The 21872-nt window shown below is 46.9% G+C and overlaps 1 protein-coding gene across 1 annotated transcript in view; it reads right to left on the bottom strand.

The window, feature by feature from the left end:
* Positions 1 to 2428: 2428 nt before the first annotated feature.
* PPWD1 (peptidylprolyl isomerase domain and WD repeat containing 1) overlaps positions 2429 to 21872 on the bottom strand; it is a 32114-nt gene continuing 12670 nt past the window's right edge. Inside the window, exons 6-11 of the mRNA XM_066602797.1 lie at positions 21049 to 21239; positions 9870 to 10059; positions 8804 to 8985; positions 8128 to 8209; positions 5178 to 5360; positions 2429 to 2915 (exon numbers count right to left, since the gene is read on the bottom strand). Coding sequence (XP_066458894.1) covers positions 2772 to 2915; positions 5178 to 5360; positions 8128 to 8209; positions 8804 to 8985; positions 9870 to 10059; positions 21049 to 21239 — 972 coding nt within the window. The 3' untranslated portion in view covers positions 2429 to 2771. The remainder of the gene's footprint in view (positions 2916 to 5177; positions 5361 to 8127; positions 8210 to 8803; positions 8986 to 9869; positions 10060 to 21048; positions 21240 to 21872) is intronic.

Raw genomic sequence — 21872 nt, 5'->3', positions numbered from 1 at the left:
TAAGGTCCATTTACAAGGAGCGATGATCGCTCAAAAATCTATCAAATGACAGTTTGAGTGACAGCTTTGAACGATCATTTTGCATAAACTCTTAAGTAGCTACTCCGCTACTTAATAGCAATTTAGTGTGCAAATGACGCCTCTAGCTGAATGCAGTTAATAGCCCGAGGTCTTTTATCTGCGTTCAGCTCCTTTGTTCTCCGACGGGTTAAATAGCTGAAACAATGCTATCAACACTACCCACGGAGAACTCCGCTTGCGGTCCTGATAAGACCTCATGATGATTTTTAGGCCGGCTTGAATTTAACGTTCAGCTAGCAGTGCACGATGGCCGCGTGTTTAGACGCAACGATTATCGCTTAAACGATCGTTTTTGAGCGATCATTGCTCTGCACAAATTGGCCTTTTGGTAAAGCCTTTCTTACAATGTGTATCTTTTGCACATGGCACTACTCTGTAAAATAGAATTCAGTACTTTCACACTATTAAAATGGTGTAAAGCTCAAGATCACTACCAGCTTGAAATAGCAGTACAAGGACTTTTGGGAAAACTTTAATTCATTTACATCAATCAGTATTCCTGTAGATGCAAAGGCTGGAGATGTGCAATGCAACTCTATTACATACATGTAGGCATATGCCGCACCGTTTTCTTCCCCGAAGGCAAGGCTTCATTTTAACGTGTTGGTATCAGTGTAAGCAGGATATACAGTAGTTTTAAACTCATTCTGGGAGGAGGCGATTCATACAGTCAATACCCTGCTATAACAGCTGGGATTAGTTAACTCGGATTTCCACTGTTCAACCACTTTAATGCCATTGTCCACTATGACTGCAGCACTTACAGTAATGTAAATCATTACCTTTTATTTCCATAAATACAAATGCACTGGAAATACTCCACATTCAAATCAAAATAATAAAATCAGTTTGTGTTAATCTTTAAAATGGCATTATTTTTCTATAAAAACTCAACTGTAATGGATAAACTGAAAAAAGCAGATTTCACTTTACTTGCCTAACCCGTTTCCGAGAACTGCTTGACCTCTGTTACATGGGCTTAACAGACTTCTGGGGAGAGGCACAATATAATTGGTAATATGGAACTATAAAACTACCTTATTTATCCCAGAATATCATATCAAAAAAGTCAAAATAGTTGCTTTTTTTTTGTTCATTGTGCCTTCCCAAAAAATAGGATAAAAGTCAAAGCCAAGATAGGCCACCACCATTGTCATGCCAAAGAAAATAAAACTACTGTGAAAATGGAAAGTGTTTCACCCAATGTTTTGTTTTCTAGAAAAAGATTGGTTCTGCCTGTTCTGTAAAGTTCATAGTGAAATATGGCAACATCTACTTACCCAGTTTACTTTTGGAAAATATTTAAATAAAACCGCTACTGGCAAAACCCCCCCCCCCCCCAACCAAACAAAAAAAAAATTAATGACCTCTCCTCAGGAAATCATTCTTTTTTCATGGCAGTGTTCTTAGGTCAGACTCGCATGAGCATGTTTGTGCACGCAATAGGATTTCAATGGGTTCATTCTCATTGGTCGTTTTTTTGTACGTGCAGAAAACTGCAGCATTCTCTATTTTTTGTGCGCATTTATGCACTAAAGGCACCATAGAAATCTATGGGAGGTATGCAAAGACCCACGCTGCCCATTGCTGTAGATGAAAACACATCTTGAGCTAATAAGGCTAAATAGCTTTTTAAATCAAAGAATGGGTATGTCCAGTGCCCTTGTGAAATGGCCATGCAAGCGCAAACAGTGCAGTAATATGTGCAAAAACATGTCATTTACGGCATAACTATGCTGTACTTGTGCAAGAGTCTTGGCGCATACACTTGTGTGAGGCCGCCTTTAGGCAATATTGTGAGTGAGCCAATTTCCTTGGATGAAAAGCAAAGTATGCCTTACTGTTGGCATGACACAAGACTCAACCTTTCTTTTCTAGACAGTCATGCTTCCAGATGTCCTAAGCAGTTTGCAGGAGTGAAGAGAACCGTACCCCAGTCCTCTGCCATCCAATAGCCGGGGGAAAAAAATAGTATCTAAACGTCTGCAAAAGCAACTTCTAACAATCCAAGAGCAATTCGGTAATGAACAATGCTTTTTTCCAGTATGCTGGAGCACCTTGTCCCAAGTCTAAAGCGATAACTAAGTGGCTTGGTGAACAAAACATTGAAATTTTGGGTTCGTGACCAGGAAATGCTCCAGGTCTCATTGCATTGAGAACCTATGGTTAATCCTAAAAAAAAAAAAAAATGGACGGACAAGCAAAAATACAGAAATTGTGATAAACTCCAAGCGCTGATTAGACAAGAATAGGTTGCCATTAGTCAAGAAGTAAGCCAGAAGCTGCTATTCAGTATGCCAGAGTGAACTGCAAAAGTCTTGGAAAAAAAGGGTCGACACTGTAAATATTAGGTCTAGGCTTTAACTTGATGTATTTGTAACCAAAAAACCCATAAAATATAATTGTACTTCAGTAACCATAGAAACATCTAAAAAGATCTAAACACACCGGAGCAACAAAATTTGCGAAAACCTACATTTGTGACCGTCTCAAAACTTCTGGCCATGACTGTACTGTACCTTACATAGGTTTGCAATTTTGTAATCTAGCATCGATAGTCTTCGATTACTCATGGTCCGCAATGGTTTGCTTTTTCTTCCATAATGAAATCACGTTTATTTTTTAATAAAAAGTGGTGACCAGAGACATCTGAACAATTGGTATAAAAGACATATATAAATCACACAATACTATTTAACAGAGACACTAATAATGGTGATATCTTCGTAGGGCTTATCCGTCTTAGGGTTAACTTTACTGTTGGAGATCCTCTGGACGACTTCCATTCCTTTGGTTACCCTCCCAAATACTGTGTGTTTGTTGTCGAGCCAAGGCTGGAAGAGAACAGACAAGAGACTATTACAGCAGCGATCTGGTGCCTCACACCCTCCCGTGATGGTGACGTAGATGCCACTCCGAGAACACATTACGTAGGACACTGAAAGGAAGCCTCGGCCGATTCCTGCACATGAGGTGAAGAACTATAGACATATTTGTCAATGATCCTCCTGGGAAGACACGCATGGTTAAGAGGAAAACAACCCCAAATCACTGAGGCTTTTATAGCTGAAGGAAGAGACGCAATCCTGACAGCATCCAGTGACTTCATTATTACCAGATGAAGTCTAGACATATACAGGGTTTAGTGACATTCATGAAATGTCAGCGGCTTTAGACAGCTTACAATTCTGGAGTAGAAAGAGACTGCAGTCCAGGAGATCAGCGGTGTTACTGCACCACAAATGGTTTAGACTTTATTCTTCGTGGAGAAGGGTCTATTGCCACTGCCCTCTGCACATACACCAAATAGGTCCAGAAATCCTTTTACGTAACACAGTGAGCTACGCCGTTTCCATAACTTCAGAGATGTGGAAACAGAGCAGCTCGCTGTGCTACACATTTTCTGTAACTCCCATTTAAGTCTATGGGAGTTAGGCAAAGAGCAGCAACCACCCCAAATGACCAAGCCGGGGAACTCTGTTCTAAAGACACCTCTATCAGACTATTATGGCATGCCCTAAAAGTCTAAGATGGAGATACCTTTTTAAAGTCTAGTTGCACTTTTTGAAAACTATTAGACATGCCAAAAGTTTTGATCAGTAGGCAGTCCAGATAATGATCGCTGAAATGAAGGAGCTGCAGTGCTCACTCAAGAGCTGGGCCCCTTTTGGCAGTCATCTTTGCTTTACGACTCCTCTATACCACATAGACTTCTATAGACGACATCTGTACAGTTTTTAGCTGTGGAAAGGAGCAGACAGGAAGCTTGAGTGAGAACTGAAGCCCCTGGACTCTCACTGATCAAAACTTTTGACATGTCAAAAGTTTTTAAAAACTGCTGTTACTTTTTGAACCTGCTCCATTGTAAATAGGGCAGGCATCTACTGCTGGAATTGAGCATGTTGTGTCCCTGGCTGTCTCCAACACCCAAGAGAGAAGACAGATGCATTTTGTAAGTCTTCATTCTTCTCTATTTCTGCATACAAAGCACTGAATTGGTGTGTCCATTTGACTTGAATGTGACAGGAACACCAGGTTCCCCTCTGCATGGAAGAGTTACTCGTTCTTCACTTAGAATCAGATAAGCATACTCAGCTAAACATACCGACCGGGACAGAAACCTAATAAAACAGAGACCAAAGAAGTCTGTGTCACACATTAAAAGGGGTTTTCCAAGCAGTGCCTGCTGTCAGTGCCGGGATGCATCAGGGTCTGAGTAGAAGCTACTGCCCCAACCCATGTAGTGGTCGGCACTAGTAATTACAGACACAGCTCTCATTGAAATTAATGGGACCCCAGCCTGCGATCACAAGTGCGGCTCCCACTAATTTCAATGAGTGCTGCACATGCAATTACCAGCGCCAGGCGCTATACAGGGATTGGAGCAGCGGCTTCCACTCTGACCTCAGTGTATCCCATTACTAACAGCAGGCACTACCTGGGAAACCCCTTAGCTTTAAACCTCATGGTTCCATCCTGGTTCCAGTCTTCTTGTCTTAGTATAAAACACATAGATCTGAGACGGAAATGGAGCTGGATTCAGAAACAGAAAAAGCCTTATGGCTAATGCCCACGAACAGATTATCGCTGCGGAATTCGCGGTCAGACACCCGCCATGAATTTCGCAGCAATGTCCGTCCCTAGACATACTGTGGTAAACGATTCTCCCCTGCCGATGAGCGGAAATCTGCGATTTTCCGCTTGCAGGGAAGAATCGCAGCATGTTCTATACTGTGCAGAAAATCGAGCTGACGGCTTCCATGGCAGTCAATGGAAGCCACCCGTCCCGCGATACTTCTGCTGTGAGCACTGCGGAAGTACCACAAGAATCTACGTCACGCGCTGTACTGTGCATGCGCGCCGGGCATGACAATTGCAGCGGATCCGGAGAGGCGAGTATAGGATCTCTGGGGAATGGGGGGGCGCGCTCGGTCTGATTTCGCTGCGATATTTAACAGGCAGAACCCGACCCGGCCGTGGGCATGGGACCTTATCTTGCAGGTCAGATGGGATACGGACAGTGGAGTTTAGCAGTGGTTATAGAAACAAAGCATGTTATATAATGAGTAAGTTAGAAGGCATAAAAGTACTCTTACAGTTGGTACTACGGTTATGAAGAACTGTGAGCCGTTGGTACTGGCGCCAGCATTCGCCATGCTGAGAGTGTAGGGGCGGTCATGCCTTAGCGTGGAATGAAATTCATCCTCAAATTCTCCACCCCAGATGCTTTCTCCACCCATTCCTGTGCCTGTAGGGTCTCCAGTTTGAATCATGAACCCCTAAAACAGAGAAGATGGTTACTACAAGCAAAGCATCCAAACATCAGCCATAACAGAAAAGGGGTATACCCCATTTCAGACCTTTAGGACACAGCCACAGGATCTGCCCAAAAAGCACCTCCCACCATCGTGTCCACTGGTGTCCGGAAGTATGGAAACAGCCGTACTAGTTGTAGTACAATGAGCTGCGATGTTTATGCAGCTCCCGATTTATGGAAACGTTTCCTTAATGCTCATTCACTTCTATGGGAGTTATTAAAAGTTGTGCTACATTATTTCTGTGACTCCCAGCCACCCCAGCTGATATGAGGATAAACCCATTTAAAACCTCCTAATATTGTGTAGGTTTACTTTGTGCTAGCAAAACAGCTCTGACCTATCAAGGCAAGGACTCCACTAGACCTCTGAAGGTATCCTCTACTTTCCGGCATCAAGACATTAGGCAGCAGTTCCTTTAAAATGACTCTCTGGTTTTGGGAGAAAAGTCTTTCCTGGGGCAGGAGCGAGAAGGGGGTATATTATCCTCAATTGTTCCTCTCTGCTATCCTTCTGACCCGTCAAGTTCTGGGCTCCATTTTTGGCCATCCAAGATGGCCCGGATCAATTTCCTAGGTACCTATTGCACTGCTCTCTGATTTGGCAGAGCTTATCACGTGATCAATCGGTGCTGATCAACCAATCAGAGAACAGGCATTAGGGGTCTAACACTACCAATAACACTGTGGGGACTAGTTAGTCTGAAGTTTGCCTCGCCCAACACGGGTGGTCTTAAACAAAACCTAGAACTGGCAGAACAGAAGGACCGCAGAAAAGGACCAACTGCTGGTAATACATCCACATATCATCTGGTCTGAGGACAGAATTTTGTCCGAGTACCAGAGAGTTGGGCCTCCCTCACACAAGCTTTTCTTTCAGCGTTTAGCGCTGCGCTATATGCTGTACATTGCTGCCATTTATTTCAATGGGTCTTTTCAGACAAGAGTTAAAACGCAGTGTTTTTAACGCTGTGATTTTAAAGCCACGTCTGTTCAATTTTTGCGCATTTCAGCACTTTAAAACACTGTGCGCCAGCCATTGATAAAAAGGCAGCGTTTTCAGCGCTGCTGAAAATGCGACAACGACTTAGTACCGCGTTTTAAACAGCTTTAAACGCCCTAGCTACACTGCGTGAGAAAAAAAAAAAGAATCAATAATCACTTCTCCGGCGTTCCTACAGGCTTCCGTGCAGTTGTCAGCTCCGACTGAGCATCTCTTGCTGGTAACGGGGATTGAAAACCACACATCCAGCAAGAGATTCCACTGACTGGTTCTCGAGAGCTGGCTCAGCCAATCAGAGCCAGCAGTCGATGAACCAATCACAGCTATTCAATGACCCCAGCTGATGAACTACTGATGTCAGCCCCTTTAATTTTAATTGGCAAAATGTAACGATACACTGTTACTCCCACTTGAGGAAGAAATTCACTGGTGTGACCACTAAGGCGCTATTCACATCTGTATCAGTATCTCTGGCACAAAATGACACAGCATTAGAGATGAGCGGGTATACTCGCTAAGAGCACTGCCCTTAGTGAGTACCTGCCTGCTTGAGACGAAAGGTTCGGGTGCCGGCGCGGGGGAGCGGTGAGTAGCGGCAGTCAGCGGGGGGGGGGAGGAGATAGAGAAAGAGATCTCCCCTCTGTTCCTCCCCGCCGCCGGCACCCAAACCTTTTGTCTCGGGCGGGTAGGTACTCGCTAAGGGCAATGCTCGCTCGAGCAATTGCCCTTAGGCCTCATGTCCACGGGGAAAAATCGGGCCCGCTACGGATTCTACATGTAGAATCTGCAGCGGGTCCCTCCTGCCCCGCGGACATGAGCGCTGAAAATACAAATAAATGACAATAAACTCACCTCCCATCCGCTCCGTTTCTTCTCTTCGCGGCGGCGTCATCTTCTCTCGTCGCGGCCGGATCTTCATTCTTCGGCTCGGCGGATGTGCACGATGACGTCGGTGACGTGCCCCGCGCATGCGCCGGGCCGAAGCAAAATGATCCGGCCGCGGCTGAGAGAAGATGGCGCGGCGCCGAAGAGAAGAACCGGAGCGTGTAAGTAAAATGTGATTTTTGTGTCCCGCGGATCCGGACGGCTTCCATAGGCTTCAATAGAAGCCCGCGGGAGCCCCGCATGAAAATGGAGCATGGTCCAGATTTTTTCATGCTCCATTTTTTTTTAATTCACTTTTATTGACCATCCGCGGGTATTTATCTACCCGCGGGTGGTCAATGCATCCCTATGGGGTGCGGATCCGCGCGCGGGAGAAGAGTTAAAATCCGCTGCGGATTTTAATTCTTCTTTTCCCCGTGGACATGAGCCCTTAGCGAGTATACTCGCTCATCACTACACAGCATGCTATGCTATGCTGTCTGCTAAAATGCCGGGAGTTTTTCTATTGCTTAGCTCCCATGACGGAGCCAAAAAAACATAGTGCAAGTGTAAACCGTGTGAGATAATGTAGCCTGCTACTACTACTGCGGAAGGATGAGCATGGCATCATAAAGTAACGTTTATGGCCAAACTCCCATATCCTCAGTTGTGGTATGGACATGGCCCTACAGCATGTCCCTGGTGGCTCATAGCTTTTGGGGCTGGCTCTTATACTTGGCCAAGACTATCTAAGCCAGCGAGATTGACTTTAAGTCCTTGAACACTCAGGACAATGGGGCATCAAACCACACTGTCTGCAGCAAAGGATAAACATGATAGAACAATGGCTTCAGCCTGTACTTACCTTTATGATTCGATGAAATACATGACCGTTGTAATATCCATTACGGCTGTGCACGCAAAAATTCTCCACCGTCTTAGGACACCTATGTCAAAAAAATCACGTACTTCTATAACGTTCATAAACATTTGTGCCATTTACAGAGCAAAAAAAAAAAATCTGTGAATTAATCTCCCTCGTGGCAAAGAACAGAGGCCTTATACAGTAGGGACACTGCAGGAGCACCAGCTATGTAGTAGGGACACTGCAGGAGCACCAGCTATTACAATCAAGGAACTGGTTCTAGGCTCAGTTGTCTATTTCATAACTTGTTAACAAGGTTATCCAATTGTAAAGTATGGATGGCCTATCCGCATATAAGCCATCAATAGTAGATCACTGAGGGTCTACTACCCAGGACACCTTATAATCAGCCATGCGGTCATGCCCTGAGCAGATTTCTACAGGAAGCAAACAGCTCCATTCCCACTGCAGTGGCCAGGCTCAGTATTGCAGTCCAAGTTCTCATTCACTTCAATGGGAACTTTGGCTGTAATACCAGGCTGAGTTACTGCAGTGGGAACAGAACTCCCTGCCTTTTGCACAATCTACCATTGATGGCTTATTTTGCAGATAGACATCAATAGTTTATAATTTCTTTAAAAAAGATGGAGGCGGGGCATATATATAAGACACTTACTCAACAGGAAAGAGTTTAACGTGAATGTCGCCCATACTGGTGTGTACAGTGGCACTGTCAGAAACGCGTTTCGGTCCTTCTGCCTGTGTGGCTGCCATTACTTCCTCTTTTGATGGTTTCTCGTTGAAAATATCTCTGTCAGAGTCTGCACTTTTAGTATCTTCTGGTTCACGTTTGGTAAACTAAAGGGAAAATGTTTCAAAAGTAAAGTAAGATGACTTTATTTAATCTTTCCTGTATCTGTAGACATCCTTGCAAGACGAAGTGATCAAATTATGAGCTCAGAGTGGGTTTCCTTCTCAGGACAGGAATCTATTCTTCATAGCATGCAGAGCAATTGGAGTTACACCTTTACTTATAAGGGAATCTGTCAGGTCCCCGAAGGACCCCCAGGCTGCGGGCAGCTCAGCATCCTGACCAGCACTTATTTCAGCAGTTAGTCTCTTATAGCGATCGGTTTAGTGTTTTGGAAACTCTTCTTTTTGAGGCTGGCCCATGCCAACTTAAACTGTAGTTGTATCTGCCCCGTAATCCGATATTATACAAATTACATATCAAAACACCTGAAACAAAATGGGGAACCCATTCCTGTACTTTACATAGTGTAAAAGTAGAAAACTGTCTGAACTTTCAGGCCACTCTCAGACAGTCTGCTTTTTACAGCAGCGTTTCAAACTCTATGCTAATTGTGATACAACGCCTCTATTGATGTCAATGGGGTTTGTAGAATAGCGTTTGAACGCGGCGTTTCCAACGCTATGATTTTCAAGAGTTGTCTGCTCTATTTTCGTGCATTTTAACACACCTCGTCAGCCATCACAATGATGGGGTGCGTTACAAAAGTTGTACAATGCATTAAAAAAACACTGCTCGGAATTGTGGTAAAACGCCAAGATTTCGAACACGGCATTTTGTGAAAACGTGTGTAAGAATGGCCTTAGGGTGTTACGTTTTGGATAGCCCCTTTAACAGGATATGTTTGGCTATACAGCTGCTCTAATACATGTTTGAGCTATGGCAGCAAATTTGATGTAATCATTAAGTTCCATGCACGGCCTGTACCAACCATGTAAAAGCGATTCTTCTTAAAGGACGTGCACACGATAGTGGGGTCCGGCTGGGCGCTCAAGAGGACGGGATTATCCGAGGCCTTCATCTCCACGGTGGAGGCTGCGCGGTGCTTTTTGGCCACACCTTGGAATAAAGCCAGCTGCATGGCCCTGATGTTCTCCTGCTTGCCAAGGATACGTACGCACCTGTCAGACACACACAGATAGACTGATACCATATCCATAAAGTACATGTACTGCAGCGCAGATATGCCCTTCTAATACCTGGATAACTAATGCTACGGAAACCTAATAGTTGTACCAAGTAGGAGGAACAACAGAGGGATGGCATTGGCTATTATATGGCTAGTGCAGGCATTTACTAAACCAAGTAGGGCTGGAGAGCTGAAAGTCTCCTAGATTTAGGCCGAGTTCCAACGGGGCGGATTTGCTGCGGATTTTACATGTGAATTTCCTGCAGTGGATTGCAGCGGGCGGATTCTATGCAAAAAACAACAAGCATGCTGCAGATTTGCAATTCGATAGGCATTGCAGAAAGGCCACAGAGTTTCACCGTTGCAGCACATGCACCGGAAAATCTGCACCAAAATCCACAGGAAAACCTTGTAAAAAAGGTTGAGGGGGCTGAAGTCTGTTGCGGATCTGCTGCAGATTTTGGCACCGGTTTTATGCAGAAAATCCTGGACATTTAACCTTTTCCAATCCAATTTGTATCCTGGTTTTCCTAGTGGGCTTACTCTCTTTCTGTGGTTATACAACAGAGCCATCTACTTGCTAAAGCTAGTACTGCATGAGGTGACACGTTGGATAGGCTCCAACAGCAGAGAGGCTGGCAATAAATAGTAAGAGAACCCTGACGGACGTCTTCTAACATTGGAGCTGTACAGCCTTAAATCATAATGTCTTCAGACGTCAGACAGTGGATTGGAAAGGGTTAAATTAGCCTAAAGCGTATGAACAAATTGTTAGAAGCATTTGCACAGGGCAAAATATCATTCATTAACTAGTTAGGGGACAAAGAAAATTCTTTGCTGAGAATATGCAGTTGAAATCTTGACCCCTCCCCAAGCCCACTGAACAGAAAACTTCACGCCAAGTCTCTTGCTTGTACGACTGAACAGTCGGTGCTGCAGTCAGTACATTTGGTACAAGACCAAAAGCGGTGAGAGACCGTAGCAGCGAGTGTTCTTTTAAAGACCAGCAGAATCTGTTCAGTTGAGGATCACTCACACATCTCTGTATTTTTGAGAACCAATGAGCATTGTGTTGGAGGGCAAAATGTTTTTTTAAAAAAAAAAAAAGAAAAAAAGTGAGAGCCAATCAGCATTCGATGGAAGGCATTCACCGAATGAGCGCACACCTCTACCCAAAGTTGTTGGCTAGTCATTGAAAGGCAACAATTTCCTGTTTACACCAGATAAAAGTTAACCAACCAGCAACTATTTTTAGGTGAGCTGAAGCCAAGACACCAGTGAACGAATTCTCACTCCTCGCCGAACTGATTGCAGCGATTACACGGAGCTGTCATTTACATTTGCTCTATCGAGCGACTATTTGGACGATGGTGGTCCCATATAAAGCCACCCTTAGGCCACTTTCATACATGCGGTCGGCAAAACGCCGTAATTTCGATTTGCACTTTTTTCTTTAGTTCTCGGACACAGGTTTCTGCGTCCGACGGACGGTTTTAGCGCACCCCAACCAATATAGAGCAGACGGCACTCGAAAATCGCGTCATTAGAAAACGCTGTAATCGAGCGCATGTCTGTGAGGCCTATTGAAATCAATGGGAGCACAATACCGTGGTGTTCAAAACGTTGTGGTAATCGTGGTAAAAAGTGCATGTGTAAGAGTGGCCTTAGGGGGTGTTTACATGCTGCTGATTCGTTGCAGATCTGCAGCAGGTTTCTTTCAATTGAATTCAATTTCAAGGGGTGAAACCAGCTGCAGATCTGCACCAGAATCTGCAGTAAATCAGCTACCGTATCTCCTACTGAATGCATAGCAGAGGGCTGCGCTGCGAAATGCATGTAGTTTTAATATGTACTCATTCATGTAGAACTGAAAAAAAAGCAGTAGGAAATAAGAGAACTAATTAACACATGAAGTCGATCAATACAGACCATAACCAGAAAGCAAATAGTATGAGCATCCCTTTTTATGAAAGCACTATCAGTGCTAGGCAAGAACAAACAACCGGATGGGTGCGGTGTTCCCCAATGACCATGACGAGAAAGGGATTTTACGGTGACATAAATCCATTTCTTTTGTGCGTGACATTGGGAACCACAGCGAGTCCTTGGGACAGTCTCAAGCACGGGGGTGGGAAAAAGTAGTGCGGTCAGCCTGTTGTTCCAAGTGGACACGAGCAAGCGACAGGTCCGCCTGCGGCTGACAAGTAATGCTTTCTGTAGGACTTGGAAACAATAAAGAGCTGCCAGTACCGAGATTAACCACAACATAAATACCCCCTCATGGGAGAGGTTAATGATACTGTTTGGCGGATGTGACACAGTAAGCCATCAGTCTAGTAGGAATGCGGAAGGAGAGAATGAACTGTCTGGTACCGGTAATAACTGTGTGGTTATGAAGATAGCAGCCGACTGATATTGGAGAACATGGACTGACGTCTTCCTAGGAGACAATAATGAGGTTATGCTCATGCTTCCCAAACTGCTATACAGAATGTAGCAGTAGTGCAATGGTAGTATGGAGGGTAGTGCTGCGGGCCACGTGGATACCGTGTTACACGGTAATATAAATACTCTTCCATGAAGGGTGAAAAGTGATCATCTGGTGGTAGGGAGCACTGCACAACCATGTCCTGTACGGAAACTAGTGGTAAAACCTGGAGCATGATGGATTGAGATGATTGCAATCACTACCCTACAGAGTAGCCATAATACAACTGTTCTACCCAGGGAGGGGCAAATGAGGTGGCCTATACTTGTAATAACTGCCTATTCCATCAAATACTGAGTTGAGCAGCAATACCATGGAGGAGGTAATGAGGCTCCATGGTATTGCTAGTCATGAGTGAAGCAGAGTGTTACCACATTACTCTCCTATGGACGGGAGTAAAGAGGTGGATGCAGCTTGACATAATCATGTAGTCAAATGGGATACAGTTTTGCAGTATTATAGTACTCCTCCTACAAAAGAGGGTAACGAGAACGCACACCAGAGGTACCGGGTGCAGCACTAAGGTAGACAGAGTCCTACGAGAATCAGAGAGGTGCAGAGCTCTCCGCCCAGCACAGGTGCATGCGAGCGGGAGGCCTCAGAAGCTGTAGAGAAATGGTGTCTGTGACAAAGCTGCCATAAGGGCAGGGACTACTGGAGGCGAGAGGGGGTCCAAGGGTCATGGAGGACGATGAGGACAGATGAGGGAGTGGTGGTGGGTACCGCATGGAACTACTTGACTAGGGGCAAAAAAAGCAGCTAAAAGAGGGGTTGAGAGGAGGGGAAGGTGATGGGAGTATTGAAGGTGAGGGGTAATTGCTCCATACTTACCTTCACCCTCTTTGCTTTGGCTCCCCCGGGCACCAGCAGGGTCACCGCTTCAGTGATTGTCACTTACTGGTGGTGAGAGATGGCGTATGGGGGACAGGGCAGAAATCTCAGGTGACCCCCATGGCTGGCAGGTAGCAGAGTGGTTAGTGCCACTCTGTTCCACTTCTTGGATGAGGGAGTAACAGCATTTCTGATGCAGCACTGATCGCCCCCTCCCCACTTAGAGACAAATCAGGAACGTTAGTTAACCCCTTATTTCCACGTAGAGGCGAAAAAGTAATAAAAGTAGAAAGCATTTATCAGGTCTGCCTCCTACAGACACTATACTAAAACAGATTTAGTTCAGTGCCATTAGGAGGGACTAACTCCTTCTCTGCTTAGTGCCTGCCTACTAGTGGCAAGAGCTATACCCCAAGGTCTTAATGTGTCCCCCAATGACACAGGCGAGAAAGTGGAGGTATCAATGAGGCAACACACTGATCATCTGTATTTTACATCTGTGCCGATACCCCTATAGAACAAAGCAAATCATCCACGTTTTGCGGGAATCTGTATTAGCACTAGTCAGTATGGCTTTCCTTAGGCCTCATGTCCACTAGCTAAATGGAACTGCGGATTCCGCAGCGGATTTTGCCCATAGGGAATCATTGGCCACGGTCATTAAATCCGCGGTCCATTAAATTGATTTTTGCACTCGCGGATAGCATTTTAAAAGAATTGCGTTTTTCACGCACGGGAGAAAAAAACGCGGCATGCTCCATTTTGCCGCGGATTCCGTGCGAATTGTACAACATTGCTATCACATTGATAGCAATGTGTGCGGATATCTACAGGCAAAACAAATACCATTTAAAGCAAATCCGCACAAGGGGCGGAGCTTGCCGATGCCGGAGTGAGACGCGTCCCTGCCGGGTTCCCGCAGCAACCGCCGGCAAACATAGCCTACCGTGATCCAGACGGCACGAAAAGTCACCTGACAGCACCATGGGGAAGAGGAGAACAGCGGGGAAGACACAGGAGGCAGCGGAGGACGAGCCGCGGCGCATAGAACGCTTCTTCAGCGGCCGCGGACCGCCGGCTTCTGCATCCAAGATGGCGCCGGAACACGTGCACCCGAAGCACATGGAGCCCAGCGGAGACAGCGGGGGGACAAGCGGAGCAGAGGAGGCAGGAGCGCTGGCACCACTAGCACCACCAGGGACAGATAAGTGCACTGAAACACCGGGTGCGGGCTCCGGGGCTGACGGGGGGGACATTGTATCTTCCCCACGGACTGCCGCCATATCAGAGGGGGGCCCCGAACGCTCAGCCCAGCACAGCAATGCACCACAGGGGGCAGACAAGGAACTCTCTGATGGGCACATGCACTCCCAGAACAAGGGATTGTGTGCAGCCCACACACATAACAAAGGGAGCCCAGACCACACCAAGGGCTCTGCTACACCACAACCCCCAGCAGAGAGTTACAGCCAGCCACAAAACCACAAGGGGGGCACAGACGCAAAACGAGCATTGCAGCAGCTAAGTAATCCAGGGGACACTCACACCTTGCCAGGTGGGAGTGGTAGTCGCCCACAACAAACACGCAGGAGCAGCGCCACAACAATAAAAAATACACCAGGCCGCCCGACTTCCCCAAACGATTCCTCATCTGATGATGACTGGAATTGGAAAGAGCACTTGAGATCTCTCCCGACAAAAAGGGACTTCCAGAGGCTGGAGGCCTCACACAAAGAGGCGCTATCCCTTTTACATCAAGAGCTTAAACATGTGGGAAACCGCGTAAGCGCGGTGGAGGAGACACAGGAAAAAGTCCTTTCCACACTTGATACTCACAGCCAAGTAATCAATGCGCAAGCCCTACAAATGGCAGACATATTGGCACATATCGATGATCTTGAGAACCGCCACAGGCGCAATAACTTACGGCTGAGAGGTTTATCCGAGGAGGTGTTACCCTCCCAACTAGAGGACTGGGCACGCAATTTCTTTAGCTCACTACTAAAACGCAGCCCTGACCAACCGGTCGTAATCGATCGCATACACAGGACTCTAGGCCCCAAACCGGATGATCCTAATAGGCCACGGGATGTCGTATGCCGCATACACTATTTCAAAGAAAAGGAGGCCATCATGAAGTGCGCCCGCGACAGAAAGGACACTCTAACCCACAATGGGGTCCCTATAGCAATCTACTCAGATCTAGCAAGACGCACCCTGCAATTGCGCAGAGCCGTACGACCCCTGCTAGATGTCCTAAAAGCTAACAAAATCCTGTACCGGTGGGGTTACCCCTTCCAGCTCACGGCCACCAGGAATGGCAAGACAGGAACTTTTAGATCACCAGCTGACCTCCCTAGATTCCTAGGCACTCTGGAGCTCCCAATGGTGGCACTGCCGGATTGGCCCCACCTTCCATCACTACCCATATCTGGGCCCAGGGACACCTGGCACGAGGTGGGACCCCGGGGTCCTGGGCCCAGAAACCACACCAGCAAACCACAACGCTGATTGTCACACGACCAAAGTAGCTGATTCCCGGCGACTTGGCGCGAGCCGCCGATTCTAGACCTACAGCGCCGTCTGGACACGCCCACAGCGCTAAATATGCATGGTCATGAACCAGTAGACTGCAACGTTATTTGAAGGCCTGATGACTGGTTATGCGCACTACTATGTTATAACTGCTGTTATGTTACTACTGTTATCAAAGTTGCCTAAAGACACGAGCCATATGGTTGACCTCAAGGTTTGTCGGCGGGGATGGCGGGAGGCCCGGGCCATTTGGTTTCGGTGATCTCCCCTTCTCTCCGGGTTGACGTCACGACAGTGCCGTCTATAGCTGACCGATGGTCGGCTCCCCGCCAGCTAGACTAGGAATGTGTGACCTAGTCGACAGAATGTTCATTTTCTGTCACCCCACCCTTTATTCCCCTACTTTCTTCCCACTATTAATGTCTCCCTTTTCCTTTTTCTATCCCTCGTCCTGGTCCCGAGCCCCATGGACAGCAATAACACCTTGCTCAACCGTCAATATACCGCCATGACAAACCTATCCTTTTGCACATTTAACGTCAGAGGCATAAACGCCCCGGCCAAAAGAGGCCAAGTTCTGTCCCATATGCATAAAAAGAAAATTATGATAGTCATTTTACAGGAGACGCACTATAGAAAAGACCACATTCCTAAGAGTAACAATAAATACTACACAAGCTGGTACCACAGTACACACCCAGATAAGAAAATCTGTGGCACGTCCATTGCAATTCATAAGAATCTCCCCCACAGAGTCCTGGCCTCTAGGGCGGATCCCGAGGGCAGATACATCTTTCTCAGAGTTGACCTAGGATGCCGCATAATAACGGTGGCTAACGTCTATTTCCCCAACACAGGTCAGATTGCCTTTGGATGTCGGGTTATGGGGGAACTGGACCAATTCGCAGAGGGATCGTACATAGTGCTGGGCGGCGACTTCAATCTGGTCTGGGACGCGGCTCTGGATACGTCGACGGGTAAGTCCAGTCTCTCCCCGGTAGCCCTGCGTAGGTTGCGGAGAAGATTATCCAAGCTTAAACTCGTTGATCTCTGGAGAACACTACACCCGGAGATCAAGGACTTTAGCCATCACTCCATCGCCCATAATAGTTATGGACGTTTGGACTATCTATTTGTCTCCCACGGCCTGTTGGACTGGAAACCTAGGTGCTCTATAGGTAACTTCATCTGGTCGGACCACGCGCCTGTATATGGGGCCCTATTGGGTGGGGAGGCGGTAAGGGGACTAAATACATGGAGACTGAATGACAACCTCCTGGGCGACCCTTGCTGCCTGCAGGAGATCAGACAAACAATAGAATCATTTATAGAAACCCACAAAACGGACACAACCTCCCCAACCATCCAGTGGGAAGCCCTAAAATGCGTCCTGAGGGGGGTCTTCATCTCCCACGGGTCAAGACTTAAGAAGGATAGGGTAGCTAAACTGGCGAACTTGATATCCCAGCTGGAAAAAACGGAACAGGCCAATAAGACTAACGCATCCCCGTCTTTAAAAGCGGAGATATCAACACTACGCCAGCAAATTTTAGGGATTATGGACCAGACCTATCTGCATCTGAGGGATAGAGCGAAGGGAGGATATTATGAGTATAGCAATAAATGTAGCTCTTGGTTGGCTAGGGCGCTAAACCCGCGGGAAAGCCAGGCACATATTTTCTCAATGAACTCAGTAAACAAGGGCAAGGTCCACGCTACAAGCGACATCCTGGAATGTTTCAGAGAATACTACGGTGAGCTATACAACATTGGGGGGACAGTCGAAACAACCGCAATAGACCAATACCTACAAAACCATGCACCAACAATGATCCCAATAGAGAGACAGGAGCTACTAGAGGAAGACATGTTGGATCAAGAAATACTAACAGAAATTAAAAATTTGAAAATAGGGAAGAGCCCGGGGCCGGATGGCTTCACCCCTAGGTTCTACAAGACATGTGGGGACTTGGTGGTACCTCTCCTGGGCAGAGCCTTTAATGCAGTTTCTGAAAGATGCCCATTCCCGTACCAAGCCTTACAGGCGATCATTACAGTTATCCCAAAACCAGGTAAAGACCCCATGGCTTGCGGAAATTATCGCCCAATCTCTTTATTAAACGTTGACACCAAATTATTCGCTAAAACGATAGCCACGCGCTTACGTCCTATCGTCCCCGGATTAGTCCATAGAGATCAGGTAGGATTTGTAGCGGGACGAGAAGCTAGGGACAACACGATACGGACCCTAGCATTAATGGGGAGAGCACGAGAAGAAAAAATCCCGCTCTGCCTCCTCTCGGTGGACGCCGAAAAGGCCTTCGACCGCGTAAACTGGAGGTTCCTAGAGGCTACGTTAAGGAAGGTCGGACTGGGCAATAGGGTGATTAACTGGATAATGGCCCTTTACAATAACCCAACAGCACAGATACGCGTCAACGGGAGGCTATCTAACCCAATTAACATAAAGAACGGAACGCGACAGGGCTGCCCGCTGTCCCCGACATTATACGCCCTGGTTATGGAATCACTGGCGAACGCCTTAAGGGAAAACAAGGAAATACTGGGTTACAAAACAACGAAGCAGGAGCATAAAGTCGCCTTGTTTGCTGATGATCTATTAGTATACATTACCAACCCCAACCGGGCATTGCCCGCTATCCTCAAGGAGTTTGATAGATATAGTCGGGTCAGCAATTTCAAGATCAACCTGAAAAAATCAGATATACTAAATATTACACTCCCGACGTCGGAAATCACGCGGCTTAAACACCTATTCCCCCTGAGCTGGCGAGAGGACAACATTAGATACCTGGGGGTGATACTCCCTACGGACCCCGGGAAGACCTATGACTTAAATTACGAACCTATATATTCTGCTATGATAAAAGACTTCGAGAGGTGGAGGCCAATGACTCTCTCGTGGTTTGGCAGGATTAGCGTCATTAAAATGAACTCCCTTCCTAAACTCCTGTATATATTTCAAACACTACCCATACAAGTTCCGAGGAATTTCTTTGTAAAACTGCAAAAGGCAGTGACACACTTCGTGTGGGGGGGAACTAAACCGCGCCTAAGCTACAGACTACTGACCCAACCAAAAAAAAGAGGCGGAACGGGTCTGCCGGACTTGCTACTCTATTATAGAGCTGCCATTTGCAGAACGGTGCTAGACGTGGTGCATGAGGGGACAACTAAACGATGGGTAGAACTGGAGCAAGAGCTAGCGACAGGGAGGATCCGGGGACTTTTCTGGCTACGCGGCGGGCTAGGAAGGAGGGGCGTTAAAGTCTCCTCTTTTATAAGCTCTTTACTGAAAACGTGGGACAGCTTCGCGGTGAGGGGTGGCCTGGTGAGAGTCCCCGGGCCCTGGACGCCATTGAGAGGGAACCCAGATTTTCCTCAAGGAGACATAGGTTTGCCCATACTGGACGGGCTGGGTATTGAGTTGCCCAGGGTTAGGGACGTGGTGGACGGAGAGGGCCTAATACCACTGGACGTCCTCTTGGGGAGCAGAGTGCGGGTGACAGGCGCGTGGTTCCAACACTACCAGATTGGTCACTATGTACGAGCCCTGGGTCCGATCTTGGAGTTGACGGCACCGGACACCCCTTTCGAAGGGATGTGTGGGGGACCTCAGAGGACAAGAGGAGAGATCTCCGCGGTCTATAGCTTTCTGGTGGCCGGGGAGAGACTGGACCCTGGAGGTGGGTCTAAGAGGGCGTGGGAAAAGGAGCTGGGAAGAGAGCTGACTACGGAGGACTGGGCCAAGGCCATATGCCTGACCCATAAGATGACAATCTCGAGCAGCCATCAGGAGCTCAACTACAAACTGCTAACGAGATGGTATCGCACCCCTGTGCGCCTGGCTAAATATTACCCTGGGGTGTCTGATCTGTGTTGGAGGTGCCAGAGAGAGGTGGGCACACTTTCACACATATGGTGGTCCTGCCCGCAGGTCAGGACACTCTGGAGGGAAATCGAGTTCTTACATAACGCCCTGAACAGGGACTCTTTGGTGCTGTCACCCGAGATGGCCCTCCTGTCGATCCTTCCGGGGTCAATAAGAGCAAACAAGAATGGCTCCCTAAGATTCTTCCTCTTAGCTATGAGAACAGTGATACCGAGATTGTGGAGATCCCGTGAACCCCCCACAAGGGTGAACTGGGTGACCGCCCTGGACGAGATAGGCCATATGGAAGAGTTGAGAGCAAAAGATGACGAGAAATATTCAGCATACCACGCTACATGGGAGCCCTGGTTGACATTCCGCAACACCACGGGGTTTGGACAGTGGCTGGTGAGTGGAGCTTTGCCTAACTAATCCCATGTTTTATGTACGGGGCCATGGAAACGGGACCAGGACCATTTCCCCCCCCCCCACCACCCTCCCTTTTTCCCCCCATCTTCTTCCCCCTTCTTTATTGTCTGTTATATATGTACACACACAATGTTATTATTTTCTCCTTATCCTTCTTACTTCTCCCTTTTTGTTTTGTTTTTGTTTTGTTGTGTTTTTTGCGTTTGTCTTGTTGTGGTTTTTGTGATTTGTTTTCTTTTACTTAAAGCTCATAACGTTATATAAGTAATAAGTTATAGAACACTCAGCCTATACCAAGCGGGTATTGATAGCAATTGATTGGGGTGGGCGGGGGAGTGGGAAAGTTTTACGGATAAACTGCTTCCAAGTAAAGACCATCAGCAAGGTCTATGCCGCGATATTACTAACAACAGCCATTAGGGACAAGTCTGACGTCCTCCCGAAGCACGGAGTTAACGGCGGCTTAGTCAAACGAGAAGAGGTTTTTCACAAAGCTTGTACTATTGTAAGCTCTAATTTCACACTGTACGTACTGCAGAAAATTTCAATTTCATACTGTTTGTACCTCAGAAAAATTTAATAAACTACATTTTGAAATAAAGCAAATCCGCACAGAATCTGTCGCGGAAATCCGCGGCAGATTCTGCGCGGATGGCATTTTTCGAGTGGACATGAGGCCTTAAGAATGCTGCTTGTTATAGACATACTGCTTATATGTGTGACACTAGACAGCCTCTGCCCTTGTGAGGGGGAAGAAATACAGTAGGCAGGGGGCTGACCAGTGATAACAGTGACATAAAACTTACCTATTTGTTTCTACATTGATAACTTTGATGCCGAGCATTGTGCCGTACAACACAAAGTGACCGGTCTCATCGAAAATAATGTTCATGAGTTTAATGGCATCCACCTTCTCCAGCTCCCGCTCCACTGCCATGCGTCTCCCAAACTCCATGTCGGGAAGCTGCTGCCGCATCTGCTGTAACTCTGTGAACATCTGTCAAAACAGACACCAAAAATAATTGCCGCAACTCAAATATGAAAGGAGTACACTTAGCTAGAAGCAAAAATAATGGGCTACCATAGTATGTATGTTACTCAAGGAGGGACATGGGTTGTGTCCTTGGATGGTTCTTATAAAGGCTGTACAGGACTTTTACTATTGCTGACCTACGCTCAGGATAGATCATTAATAACTAAGCGGGGGTCTGCCACTCAGGATCCCTGCTGATCAGCTGATCGCTGGGCCTGCTGTCAGTATAGAAGAGGCCTGGTTTTGTACTGCAGACAATAGGAGCTGTCCCTGAAGTACCAAACTGGGCCGCTGCAACGCTGACAGCATTATCTGCTGCCAGCGCCGTCAACAATGACAGCAGGCCAGGTGAACAGATGATCACGGGGATCCCGATTGACGGACCTTCATACAGCTACCAAAAACACCCATAGCAAACATGAAGCCCTTGGTGGGAGTTTGTCCAGACCTCCCTATAGTAATGGGACTGAATAAATACTGTAAAAATGAACAGGTTGAATTAGTTAAGACAGAAAAATCACATCCATCCCAGGAGCGGCGGTACATCTGGTAGAAATCAGGGCAGCCGTCTCAAGGCCACAAATTCTCCTGAGCTCA

The sequence above is a fragment of the Eleutherodactylus coqui genome, chromosome 5 (genome assembly GCF_035609145.1).
Source record: "Eleutherodactylus coqui strain aEleCoq1 chromosome 5, aEleCoq1.hap1, whole genome shotgun sequence".
NCBI classification, from domain to species: Eukaryota; Metazoa; Chordata; class Amphibia; order Anura; family Eleutherodactylidae; genus Eleutherodactylus; species Eleutherodactylus coqui.
The sequence above is the reverse complement of the archived record's forward strand: the minus strand, read 5'-3'. Positions and strand labels throughout refer to the sequence as shown.